The sequence below is a fragment of the Ixodes scapularis genome, unplaced genomic scaffold (genome assembly GCF_016920785.2).
Source record: "Ixodes scapularis isolate PalLabHiFi unplaced genomic scaffold, ASM1692078v2 PGA_scaffold9__187_contigs__length_104089568, whole genome shotgun sequence".
NCBI lineage: Eukaryota > Metazoa > Arthropoda > Arachnida > Ixodida > Ixodidae > Ixodes > Ixodes scapularis.
Genome location: NW_024609884.1, coordinates 31,590,772 through 31,604,255, shown reverse-complemented (window position 1 = coordinate 31,604,255; position 13,484 = coordinate 31,590,772). Strand labels below are relative to the sequence as shown.

Below are 13,484 nucleotides of genomic sequence, written 5' to 3'. Positions count from 1 at the left end.
AGGTTTACATGACCGGAACTTAGACTGAACATAAACTTCAATCTGTCCACCTTACATCTATGTTGCAATGTAGGCAAGCCTGCTTGCTCATGAAGGGCTGAGACTGAGTCAAGACGACCATATTTGTTAAAAATAAAACAAAATGCTCTTTTTTGTACATTTTCAAGTAAGGAAATATTCTGTGCAGTGTAGGGATCCCATATGACCGCAGCATATTCGAGAATAGAGCGAATAAATGTCTTATAAATGGTCAGTTCAATATCCACGCTAGCTTGTTTGAAATTTCGACGCAAGTACCATAGTTTTGACAGTGCCTTACGCACTATGTAGTTAACATGAGTATTCCAACGTAAATCGTTACTAATTAGAACTCCAAGTTACTTATAGGACGAGACTTCTGAAAGGATATGACTCTCCAATGCGTATTGATAAGTTAGAAGTTTGCGTTTGCGAGTAATGTGCATGTAGACACTTTTTATGGGGTTTAATGACATTTGCCAGGTCGAACACCAAGCCTGAATTTTGCGAAGGCAAGTATTAAGTTGAACTTAGTCATTTACATTACGGACTTCAGTGTACAATATGGCGTAATCGGTAAACAAGCATAATTTCACAGGAATGCTACGAGTAATGTCATTAATGAAAATCGAGAATAAGAGAGGTCCAAGGACGGAACCTTGCGGAACGCCTGATATTACCGAAGCAGAAGATGTTACTAGATATGGGTTTGTTCCATGTGTCTACCATAATTATGTCTAGAATATTTCCGATACTTCCAGGTTCTCCACTATTTTAATGAAATTCCCCGATTAATGTAGATAGAAAAAAGGTCTGAAACCATTGTTATTAATGATACGAGTGTAACATTACAGATAGGGACCTTTTGTTAACTTAAATAGTACCACATGGTTTGTGCTTGTAATATTGATCAGATTACTGATAGTACACTGAAACATTGCTTCCAGATTGTCTAAAAACTCAACATGAATGATAAGATGACATTAATAACTTTCCCTGACGCTCGCAATTTTTTCTGCAAATTCCCTGAAAATTTTAGGCTTTCACTGTGGGTAGACACCTTATTAACTTTTTCTGGTCATTCACTCCTCAGGCGTAGGTATCTGCTGCTCTGTAATCCAGATATACAGGGCAATTTACTTACACAGGTTGGTATTGAGTGTGTAGCTTGACAACTACAAGGGTCATGACACAAAAAATAAAATTGGAGATAGCTGGGTATGTTGCCATGTTTGTAAGTGTCGGTTACATCTGGACACACAGTCAGTGTCCCCGGCACCAGTGCACATCTCCGTGATTGATCTTCTAGACTGGGCTCTCTCGGCGACTGAGCGACCTGGCTCCCACGTGCTTGCTTCCACTTCCATCCCGTGCTTCGAGTTGATTGAATATTGGGCATTTCTCACTTCATCAGAATCGTCTTTCGTTTTAGGTAGGAACAAAGGGCAAGAGTGGTGGGCGAGTGTGACAGGGTGCATGTGTGTAGCGGGCCTAGAATAAGAGAGCATTTGACTGCTCAACCGTGGCAAATGGTTTATGGACACCAGCGTGGGTCACCGTGGGCAGGTGACATCAGATTTCTGTCCGTGTTGCTTGGCCACCTAATGAAAATTATAAATTAAAAAAAAAAAAAGAATTTCGGATTAATTGGAGTTTTAGAAATGGTAAAATTTGCTCTTTACATTAAATAATTTACAAAGGTTTCATATCAAGTATAATCTAACTTGTTTTATTTTCGTGTCATGACCACTGCTGGTGCCACACTACGTGGACTTCATCGATGTGGTTGTTTTGACAGCACCTGTTCACCATGTAAGAAAAATGGAAGAAACAGGCAAGATAGTATTACGTGCAAATAGTGTATTTTGAGTTTGAAGCAAATTCGAAGCAAATGGTGGTTTTGGCTGAATATTTTCTAATCGAATAGTTTCTCCAAGCCTTTCACTACTGTTGCACCATGCTTGAACGAATACCGAGCTAAACTCATTAAGGTTGTTCCCCAGATTCCATTTGTCCATTTATAAGCTAATTTTAATCTAACTGTATGTATGGACTGGCCTCAGAAATTCCTATGCCTTGGGATGGCAAGTGAACAACGAATGTTATCTAAAATTAAACCTATAGAGATGCAAATATTCTTTCATCAATCTCAGTTTGAAAAAAAAAAAAAAAAAAAAAAAAAAAAACAATCGCGAATAATGAACGCAGGTTGTCGGGGCATCTCTCCCTAACATAAACTTGCTTAAAGGGGTACTCCGGCTTTTTCTTCGTAGTCCCCGATTTGCCTGAAAATTTGTTAAACATACCAACAAACATAGCTGAAATAATAACTAAAATATTGGGGGGAAATACAATTTTTTCACTGCAATATTGAATTTAGTTTGCACCGTCCCAATATCGAATTTAGAATATTGGTCTTCACCGTGTTTTCCAAAGTGAAAGGCTCTACTGGCAACAATGAAAAAGTGACGTCAGAGAAAGGCAGGGGTTCACTCTTTGGGCTGTAGGTTTTCTTCCTAATTGATTACAAACAGTTTCATGGTGTCCAATGAATGCTTTGGAAGCTCGCTCCAAGTCTCGTGCAGCAGCTTGAAACAAATGCTCGGCATAGTTCATTTTTAGACTGCCCGCTCGACCTGCAAGCCCGCCTTCCCCTGAAGTAACGGCAATGAAAAGGACGAGTATATTTTTACCTGCAAGCCCGCCTTCCCCTGATGTCACGGCAATGAGAAGCACGGGTATATTTGCGAAAATATGGTAAGGGTGCAGGCGAGCTGGTGAATATTAACTATGTTAGATTAACGTGAGATGTCAATCTGTCCATTTTCTATCCCTTTTGCGTTTTGATGTTTCTTCTCTGCCCCAGTCTCAGGTTAATTTAACATGGGTATATATGAATCTTGGTTTTGGTGTCATTTTTATTCGTCGATTTCACAATAATATTTTGAATTTCACGATACTAAATAGCATGCCAGAAAGAGTAAAGGCCGGCAATTTCGAAAATATAGGTAGTTAAAGTAATTAAAAAAAAATTCAAAATTTTTACTTTAGTGTAGATATCAACATTTACAAAGTTTCAGTTCCTTTTAGATATGCCAGACGTGCGCATGTGCCATCCCGCTTTAAAAATGTGCTTTTCTTGAAGTAGCTCAAAAAATATTTTGAAAATTTTACTGCAGTGTAGGTACCAACATTCACAAGGTTTCAGTTTCTTTTTAAATATGCCAGGCGTGCGCATGTGCCATTCCACTTTGAAAGTGTGCTTTTCTCCCAAACACGCTTACTTTTCTGTGTTGATTGCAGCGGGTTACCCCGTTGAGTGCGCTTCTTATCGTGCACCGGTGCACTGCAAAGAAGCAACACCTGGGAGCTTGCTTCCACGGATCTTGCTTCTCAGCAGTGCACCCGTGCTTGGTAAGAAGCGCACTCAACGGGGCTAACCTGCTGTGATCGACACATAGAAACATGAATATCACAGTTCATCTTGAATAGAATATTGAATAATGTATTATTTGAAACTACTATTCGAGATTTTGAATACTTGCAAACACTACAGTCAAGTATTTTAACTAGCCGTTTTATACACACTGTGTAGTAAGTAGCCTTTGTCATTTTTAGAACATGTATCGATCATGAATGCACATGCAAAAGGTTTAACTATGTTTTCTGAAAGAAACCCACAACCTTAGTTTGCCAAAAGGTCTGTATTGACAGATGCGCTGAGTTTGAGTATTATAAATCCACTCGAAAAATGTATGACATTGTACAAGATGTTTGCAAGTCATTTCAGTTTGAGTAAAGAAAAAACAGCAGAAACCACTATTGTTGGTTGTCTATGAATTGCGATAGCATCCGTCATGTTTAGCACCTTCTTTTGTTACGAGGCCCGTTAAATTCAAGTTCCCCGCTAAATTTAGCGGAGAACCTGAATTTGTTTTTAGGTCCCGTGTCATTGGGTCACGCGACATCAATTTTTCCGCCAAATTTAGCGGGGAAACTAAATTGGTGCATAGGTCGCGACGTAAATTTTTTGGCTAAATTTAGCAGAGAACCTGAATTGGTGGCATAAATTTTCCGCTAAATTTAGCGGGGAACATTAGAGGCCAAATACCCAGAAATCTATGATGAGTAACTTAGTGTGATTCTTTTACAAAGGCTTGCAACGAGCTTGACCAAGTCTGGATGGAGTCTGGAGTCAGTGAAAATGCTGTGTCCGGCCACATACAGCTGGTCATCCCCGGAGAAACTGCTTGCTTTGCGGTGAGTGTTTTATTGAACATCAGGATGCTGTTTGCTGTGGGCTACATCCCAAATGTAATGGACCTTCACAGAAACTCCTGCAAGGTTGCATGAAACACGCAAGCAACGTATACTGCGGGCGTACATTGCTTGCATGTACACCTATAATAATTTCGCTCTTCTTCACCTTAAGGTAAGAATTCCACCAATCTCACATCTGTGATGCGTCATGTGATCTTATTCCGCTTCTAGTGGAGCGTACAACGGTTTGGGAAAGGTCTTCTGTTACTGATTTTGTCTATGACGGCCGTATTGTCACTCTTGGCTTCCTCATAGAGTTTAATTTTAAGTTTTTAGCTTCTGTGCCCTTTGGTTAAGTGTATAGAGTCGTGTCTTTAAGAATGCACAAGTGAAAAGTGATTTACGCATCAGAAGAATGTGGTGAAAATTTATCACGCAGCAGCCGTAGAGCGACTGTTGTGGGAGCGGTAAAGTGGCTTCTCGAAATGGAGCATGGTGCAAGTGGAGGCACTTTAGTGCACATAATAATCTGCTGATTCTCAAAGTTTTCATCGGACCACTATGATCGTAAGGAGCAGTTTCAAAAGTTTCTTGTTTCATGTTTACGGATGACTTGGATAGATGCAGACATAGCGAAACGCTGAAAAACCGTGAAGCAGAACTTTGTCCACCTGCCGTAAAGTTCCGACATAACGCCCACTCAAAATGAAGAGATAAATGTTGAAAAGCATGGGGTGGGCTATCTTTAGAAATGCAACAGCAAAACTTTATCAAAAATTTTTTAATGATAAACACCGGGCACCCGCTACAAACCATGCGATGCGGTAACTGATACTCCAGATCGTGGACACCGCGCATTCAGCAACCCGAGAAACTCCGTCCCCAGCTCCGCCGCGTGCACCTGCGGAGCTTTCGTGCTGACAGCACGAAGCCTCCGCGCCTCCGCCACAGAGGAGAACGGGAGAACGGTGCCGCGAGGCGTCGAAAAGGGATGACGTATGTCTCACGTGATGCGCGCTCCGCGGAAGAAAGGAGCGGATTTCTCCTTCGTGTGGATACCCCATAACGGATGCAACAGATTCCTGTTTTACCATATGAAGGACCTGTAGAAACCCCCCCGAGAACTCACGGGAACGAATACCACAAATCGCAGACGCAGCAGATGCAAGTTTTATGGTGCACTAAACACGCGGGAAGCCGCTACAAACTTGCCTGTCACGGGAACCCATATTTTATTGTAGGGGTGGGCATAGACGGACACAAAAAGAAAAAGCACGATAACCTAGCACACAGCAAGTATACATGACAAATCATCAGCGATAAAAAAAATCTAAGGGATGGTTGTTGATGGTGTAGCTAGAACCGAGGGGCGTTTTCTTGCGTGTGATGTTCATGTATACACACTTAGAACTGTTCAGCGACATCTGCCAATTCGTGCATCATTGCGTTATACTGTTTAGACAGTTACTGAGCTTTACCTGATTACTTCTCAAACCTACCTCTGAAAACGATACGCAGTCGTCCGCATAAAGCCAACATTGTACGCTGTCATCAACAGCAAGATCATTTATGTAAACTAGAAAAAGCAAAGGCCCGAGCACAGACCCCTGGGGCACACCAGAAATAACCGAAATAGTCGGGGAAGTTACTCCTCCGACCTCAACAAATTGATGACGATTGCTCAAGTATGAATTCAACCACCGTTCGAGTCTTTCATTGGCTAGTAGAGTCTTAAGGTTTATCAGCGGCTTCTGATGTGGCACTCGATCAAAGGCTTTTGCGAAATCCAAAAAAAATAATGTCCACCTGGCCCCCCTTGTCCAGAATTTTTGCAAGCTCATTTACAGTATGAAGAAGCTGCGTAACCGTCGAGAACTGATCAACCAGCTTCATATCTGATCAACCATGCTGTTGATCAGATATGAAGTTATTTGCCTCAAAGTGAGTCACGAGATGCTTGAATAAAAAATGTTCGAGAACCTTGCTGCAAGAACAAAGCCAAGAAACTGGTCTATAGTTACACACTTGAAGCCTGTCACCAGCTTTATGAATTGGTATTACCTTTGCAGTTTTCCACTGATCCGGTACAATAGCCTGTTCAAGCACATTACTGAATATAACAAAAAGAAATTTAGAGCACCATTCGGCGTATCTTTTCAGAAATGCGTTAGGGACATTGTCTGGACCACTTGATTTCTTTGTGATTAAATTTAGAAGTGCTTCGAAAATGCCTTCCTGTGACATCTGGACGTCCGGTACTCCTATTGCACTTTTCCTGTATTCAGGTGATCCGCCGTCGTTAATCGTAAATACTGCAGAAAAATAGTTATTAAATGTTTTAGCGATAGCTGATTTGTCAACTTCTCTTCCACAGTCCTCAATCTTGGTTACGTGCTGTCTCGTGCCCTGTAAATGCCTCCAAAATTTAGCTGGATCATTAAGCAGGAAGTTGGTTATTTTAACATTGTAGTACTCATACCTGGATTCTTTTATTAGCGATTTAATTTTTGTACGCAGCACAGCTACCTTTGTTTTGTTAAGTCTTTTTGCCTGGCGCTTTACTTGTAGAATCTCCCTCGTCACCGAAGGACTATGCTGTCTAGTAGTCCTTTTCCTGGCTGGCACAAAGCGCTCTATACGTACGTGTTTACAGTTCCTTGGAAGGAATGCCATAATTGGTTTATATCACAGTTAGCGCTGGTAGATAAATCAGAAAACCAGTCGAAGGGTAACTCAAGAAAATCTAAGATACTTTCGTCTTATGCTCTGTTGAGGTCCTTAACTTCCTTTACCGTACCAGGTCGACGATTGGGGACTAGGACTGGACAGTCTAACACGACCATGCAGTGATCTGATATTCCATCTACAACTGCACAATGGTTATTTGCAGCACACAGATTATTAGAAACAAACACCAAATCAAGGAGAGAACTGGTGGTTTCAGTAACCCTCGTGGGACTCGTTACCATCTGAACAAGGTTGTTTGAGAACATTCAGTCGATCAAAAGTTCAGAGTGGCAACACCCCGACATTGAGGTCATTGTTTCCCGGTCTATATTTGGAACATTAAAGTCACCTCCAAAAATTATATTTCGGTTGTCTGTTTGTGCACAAAATCGTGTAAGTTGTTCAATACCTCAATGTCAGCACAAGGTGGCCTGTATACTACACCCACCAAAATAGAGGAAGATTAAAGCGGCACTTTCACCCACACCGCTTCAGTGCGTGTGGTATTATACAGCACAGAAAATTCCATTCCTCCTCTCAGAACTATAGCCACCCCTCCCCCTTTCGAAGAACAATCTTTCCGTATAATTTTGTGCGTTGGGGGAACAATTTCGCAATCAGAAATGCTATCACTTAGCCAGGTTTCGGTTATCAGCAATATGTCGGGGTCGAAAGTAAAAATAATGCTTTCCAGGTCGATCGTTTTATTGACAATGCTCTTTGCATTCACGTTTATTACTCTAAGTTTCGTGCTAGTTGTACAAACGGCCCCTTGCACTGGAACTTCGGGGAGAGGGAGGGAGCGTGTATTTCCATGCGCTGATCGTCAGGCAGGACTCTGATGCATGGCAGGGAAGAGGGGAATTCTCGCATTTGTAGTATCATCCCAGATGAATACTTGTCCATTTATTTTAATTGTATTGTAAGAGAGAATGACTTTGTCTCCATTCTTTTTTAATTCCTTAGCGCTGTCCCAGAGCTTTCTCCTAATCTGCTTGACACGTGGCGAGAAGTCCTCAAAAATACTGAACCTTGAACCCTTTAAACACCTGCAGCTGTTCAGTACTGCACTCTTGTCCCTCTCATAGAGAAACCTTAAGATGACTGGTCGCGTTTTGTTAGCGACCTTACGACCAAGCCTGTGTATCCTTTCAATTCCAGATGCGTGTACACCGAGAATATCCTCAAAATTGTCTCTCTTAACAGTTTTCCAACCCTTTATTTCTTTCATCTGCTGTCTCTTTCATTCCATAAACAAGTAGATTATTGCGTCTGCTTCTGTTCTCCAGGTCGTCTACTTTGCCGAGAAGGTAATTGACGTTCTTTTCAAGATACCCAATCTTTGTCTTGAAGTCTGTCACAGAAACTATATTGGACAGTCCATCCACTCTGTGTTCCATTGTTGCAAGTCTAGCGTTAGTTTCCGCATTCAGCGCGTCTGTAGCAGTTTTTCCCTCCTTTATCTCCTTCACGTCACTTGCAATGGCCATAAGCTGCTGCTGTTTTTGCAATGGCCATTAACTGTCATGTCTGCGCGCGCAGATCGCGGACAAAAACGCGGGAATATGCTACAAACTTGTATGTCACGGGAACGAATACCACAGATTGCGGACACGGCAGAATCATATTTCACGATCCAACATACACGCGGGACCGACTCGCGTGTTACGGGAACCGATATCTCGCGTGCGGGTCTCAGACAAAAACTCGGGAATCCGCTACAAACTCTCACGTCACGGGAACGGATACTGCAGATCGCAGACGCAGCAGATTCGCATTTCACGATGCAATATACACGCGGCAACGACTCGCGTGTTACGGGAGCCGATATCACGCGCGCAGATCATGGACAAAAATGCAAGAACCCGCTATGAACGGGTACAGCAGATCGCGCAACGGATGCGATTCCCGTCAGGCGTCACGCAATGTCCGACGGGAACTGGGGGGTAGGTGATGTTTCGGAATATTTATGCTACAGGCATTTAGCCAGAAAACAGGGCTGGGCGATCTCATGGGAGTGGCCATTCTCTCGAAACTTTATGGTAAGCCACTGAAACGCTTGAGGGTCTACTGTTAGTCCGAATAGTGCCATCACCATATTTCAGAAATGAGCACCATTCACAAGGTTGATCTTTGCTTTTGTTTCGAAATGGTGCCGTTCTAACTGTAAATCTCGTAGCTCTTTTTTTCTTTTTAACTCCGATTGAATTTGTTGTTTTCATACAATCAGTGGCTATTTTCGGTCTATTTCTAAGGGCGCGACTAATAAGGGACACGGGATTTTACAGTGTGCTCCTCCCCTGGTAGTGGCTTCGAACATTGACGAAAAGACACTGAAGCGTGAAGGAGTTTGTGCAGCTAGCCTCCCTACAACAATGGGCATTGTCGCAGGGTTTCTGGTACAGAACACACTCAAGTGAGTAATGCAACCATCACATCTTCCCCAAGGCTTCCAAATGTAGAAGCTAAAGAGATGATGCAAGAGAAACAAGGTGGCAGCAGTCAATTGTGGGATCAGAGAATGTTGAACGTTAATGGGAATAAGGGCAGCGCAGAAGTATTGGAAAGGCCCCACAGTGGCACACCAAGTAGAATTTTCTAGAAAGTATGAAGATAATGCTGAAGTGCTGTGGAATTCTACCCTTAAAACTACAAGAGATGTGTATGCTGTTGGTAGTTCTAGGAAAGAGCTAATTAGCCTTATTGAAGTGTCAACATTTGCCGTCTAACTTTTTCTGTTAAGTGATAGGAAGTGCTGTCATGAGCTTTAGCTGTAGAGATGAATAGCACACTTTGAATGATCTTGTAGCAATAGATTTACTTACTATAAATGAAATATTAGAGACCAGCATTGAAGGGGACATAAATCATGTTTTCAGGTACCTCTTAAAATTTGGCACTGTCTCCCACTACCTGGGCTACAATGCACTGCAAGACTTTTTCCCAACAATGCAGATGAAACCAAACAGCCAGTGTGATGACAGTTTCTGCCGACGTCGCCAAAAAGAATTTCAGGTACCGTGGAGCACTGCAGCTGTACTCGACTGTGGAGCTTTAGACAGACTTCCTTCTATCTAGTGACGCACAAAATATTTATGGGTCCTGCTTGTGGGTATCTTCATTACCATCAAAGACCTTCTAAGAGCACTTGCTAAAACAGTGCACCACTACTGAATGCACTCAAAACAAGAAAAAAAAAAAAAAAAACGAACATCTGACTGCTTTGAAATTCACACATTCCAGCTGAGTTACACTATTTGTCCTGTAAATACAGCCTCACTAACAAACTAATAAGTTACCTGCTTCTGGAGTGCATATTTTTAGTCAAGTGCAAATAGTGAAATTAGGGATTGAAGCGAATTCAGAGCCAAGAGTGGTTTTGATTGAATATTGAATAATTTCTCAGTCTTTTTCTACAGTGCACCATGCTTAAACGAAAATTCAGTTGAACTCGTAAAGGGTATTCCCAACCTTTTCCTTGTCCACTTCTAAACTCAGTTAATTTTAATATAACTAAATGAACTGTGGCACGTAAACAACAATTTGGTGCAGCCATCCTAATGGAGGGTGTTTATAAATTTTCTTGCTATATGTAAATATTCTTTCTCCTATTTCAAATTTGACACAAAAAAAGAAAAACAAGCAGGAATGCTGAATGCGTGTCTCAAGACATCACTCCCTAAAATATACTCTTTCATAATTGTGGCAGGTTGACCTTGTTGAGTGCACTTCTCACCGAGCACCTGTTCACTGCGGGAAAGCAATACCTATGGAGCCCGTGAGCTCCACGGGTATGGCTTCCTTACAGTGCACAGGTGCTCGATGAGAAGTGCACTCAATGGGGCTAACCTGCCAATGATCAACACGTCATAAAGTATGAATATCGCAGTTCAGCTTGAAGCGAATAGCAAATACAGTTATGTCTTGTTAACATGAATACCCCGCTATTCAGGCAACATTTTCGGGGACAAACTGGGTAAGTATGTGCATTTCTGTGTTGTTATTATGGATGCTTTTTGGGAGGAATGGAGGTGACCATATTAACGAGACATCACTGTAGAGTATTATTCTAAACTGCTACTCAAGTATTTTCAGAACACTGAATGTTTATGACCCTTTGAGAATATTGCTCCACGCATAGTAATCTGCAGCGTAGTCATAAATATTGTGGGTCATTCCTAAAAGTGTCTTATATGCTTGCATACTCATCCAACTTGATGTAATACAAATATTTAAAAAAAAAAAACAAAAAAACACTTAAGAACAATTTAAGAGTTTACCAAGTGAACTGTTGAAATGCATCTATTCTTAAGACTGAACCTGGCGTTTCGTCAGTACAGGAGCGAGAGGCAGCGAAGCCAAAACAAGAGGCTAAAGAAGAAGAAAAAGAGGAAATAATTCACGAAGAAAACGAATGGGGTAAGTTCTGGGGGCAGGGGCCTGCCTGCCCATTAGTGATGCAAAACTATCGATAAATCGACTATCGATACTATCGATAGTTTTTCCAAAACTATCGATAGTGTCTCAGAACTATCGATAGTCGACTATCGATAGTACTATCGATAGTTTTTCGATAGTCGACTATCGATAGTACTATCGATAGTTTTTCGATAGTCGACTATCGATAGTTTTTCGATAGTCGACTATCGATAGTACTATCGATAGTTTTTCGATAGTCGACTATCGATAGTTTTTCGATAGTCGACTATCGATAGTTTTTACTATACTGGCGGCTAACGATACTATCGATAGTGCTATCGATAGTCTTGCACCACTATAGTTTGTTACAACTCAAGAAGGTAGGGCGAAGGTAAGACGGGCCGGGGAGGAGGAAGCAGACGGAACGCTAAAGAGAGAAGGAGGTTTCCCCATCTCTTCTCCAGCGTTCCGTCTGCTTCGTCCTCCCCGGCCCGCCTTACCCTCGCCCTACCGCTCGCCTCCCCCTTCTCCTCTCCTCGCCCAAACTCCCCTCTTCGTCATCACTGAAAGCTGAACGAAAGTTGGGATGGTAAGTGCCTGGCCTAATTGGTGTCCCATTTGAAAAAAAATAATGATAATAAATAAAGCGATAAAAAGAGAAGAGGGAGCGACGCAAACTACTAGTGTCGCAAAACTATCGATAGTAAATCGTCGACAGTACCATCAATAGGTTTACGATAGTCGACTATCGATAGTCTTCTGATATTTGATTAACGATTGTTTTCGGATAGTCGACTATCGATAGTTTTTCGGGAGTCGACTATCGATAGTACTATCGATAGTTTTCCGATAGTCGACTATCGATAGTTTTTCGATAGTCGACTATCGATAGTACTATCGATAGTTTTTTTCACTATTGATAGTCAGATTTCTGGCGACTATCGATACTATCGATAGTACTATCGATAGTTTTGCACCACTACTGCCCATACCAGTGTGCTTCAAGTAGTATTGTTCTGTTTTCACCGTTTTCTCAGGATTTCAAAATTACGGGCCACTCCTGCAAATTTTTGGATATGTGCTACTGTGTTCTTGTGCATTTTTGGAGCGTTTCCTGAGCTCCGAGGTTCACTAAAGTTTCACAGTGCAGCATTACATTGTGGTAATTGTGTGTAGCCTTGAATGTTTCAAGAGTGAACCTGTTCTCCTGTTAAAGTTGCAGGCTTCAGTTTTAATAGAATAGGCAAATGCAAGAAGAAAAAAATTGAACCTCCAAAACGCCACATCTCGCAATGAAACCGTAGCAGTCACCATGTACAAGGCATACCGTGCAAGAATGCAAATATGCTGAGTGGTACAACAAAACTGATTCCAGAATGCAGGATACATACCTACTCTCTGTGCAAATGAGTCCTCGGAGTTCCGTTTTGTCAGTACATCCACTTCTAGCAAATATAACGACTGCCTGTAAATAGCACTTATGCTGGTGTGCAAACTTTTGTGGGCAGTTAATTCTAGGCCACACATCAGGTGTCATATCTTGATGGGTTATTTCAGAATTTACCGTTTTAAATTTTACCGTTGAACATTTAGGTAATAAATGATTTCTTGGAGTTGTTTAAACCAGCAACACTACGGTATTTTCCATCTTCTCGCGTGTTGGCATAAAACACCTGCCTTCTGTTATAATTATACTCGGTGTTTTTTAGGCTTTACATATTTGTTTAAAAAACAAAAAAAAACATGAAAGCTACAGTGGTATGATCTCTGCAGGTGACTTATATGACTTGGGGGACATAATAAAGGGAGCTAATTGTTGCAATAAGTTGGCTAATTAACTTAAAAAAATTACTTTTAAATTTGTTAAGATTAACATTAGAAACTTGCCGATCGTCATTGAAAAACACCCCATCAGTAAGTTTTAGAATGACCTGAAGCACATGCGGAGCACGGTGGAGTGCTAAGGTTAACACTTGTGCAACCGGTGTGAGGCTAGCATTGCAGTAATGATGTGTCCATGTGGTTCTTCAGTCTTATCATCTATGTTTTTGCACTGCCAG

General features: G+C 41.6%; 1 protein-coding gene across 1 annotated transcript in view; it reads left to right on the top strand.

Moving 5' to 3' along the window:
- LOC8034364 (ubiquitin-like modifier-activating enzyme 5) overlaps positions 1 to 13,484 on the top strand; it is a 28,453-nt gene that overhangs the window by 5,315 nt on the left and 9,654 nt on the right. The window contains exons 7-10 of the mRNA XM_002408912.4: positions 4,174 to 4,278; positions 9,294 to 9,421; positions 9,885 to 10,020; positions 11,346 to 11,424. Of these exons, the coding sequence (XP_002408956.3) occupies positions 4,174 to 4,278; positions 9,294 to 9,421; positions 9,885 to 10,020; positions 11,346 to 11,424 (448 nt within the window). The remainder of the gene's footprint in view (positions 1 to 4,173; positions 4,279 to 9,293; positions 9,422 to 9,884; positions 10,021 to 11,345; positions 11,425 to 13,484) is intronic.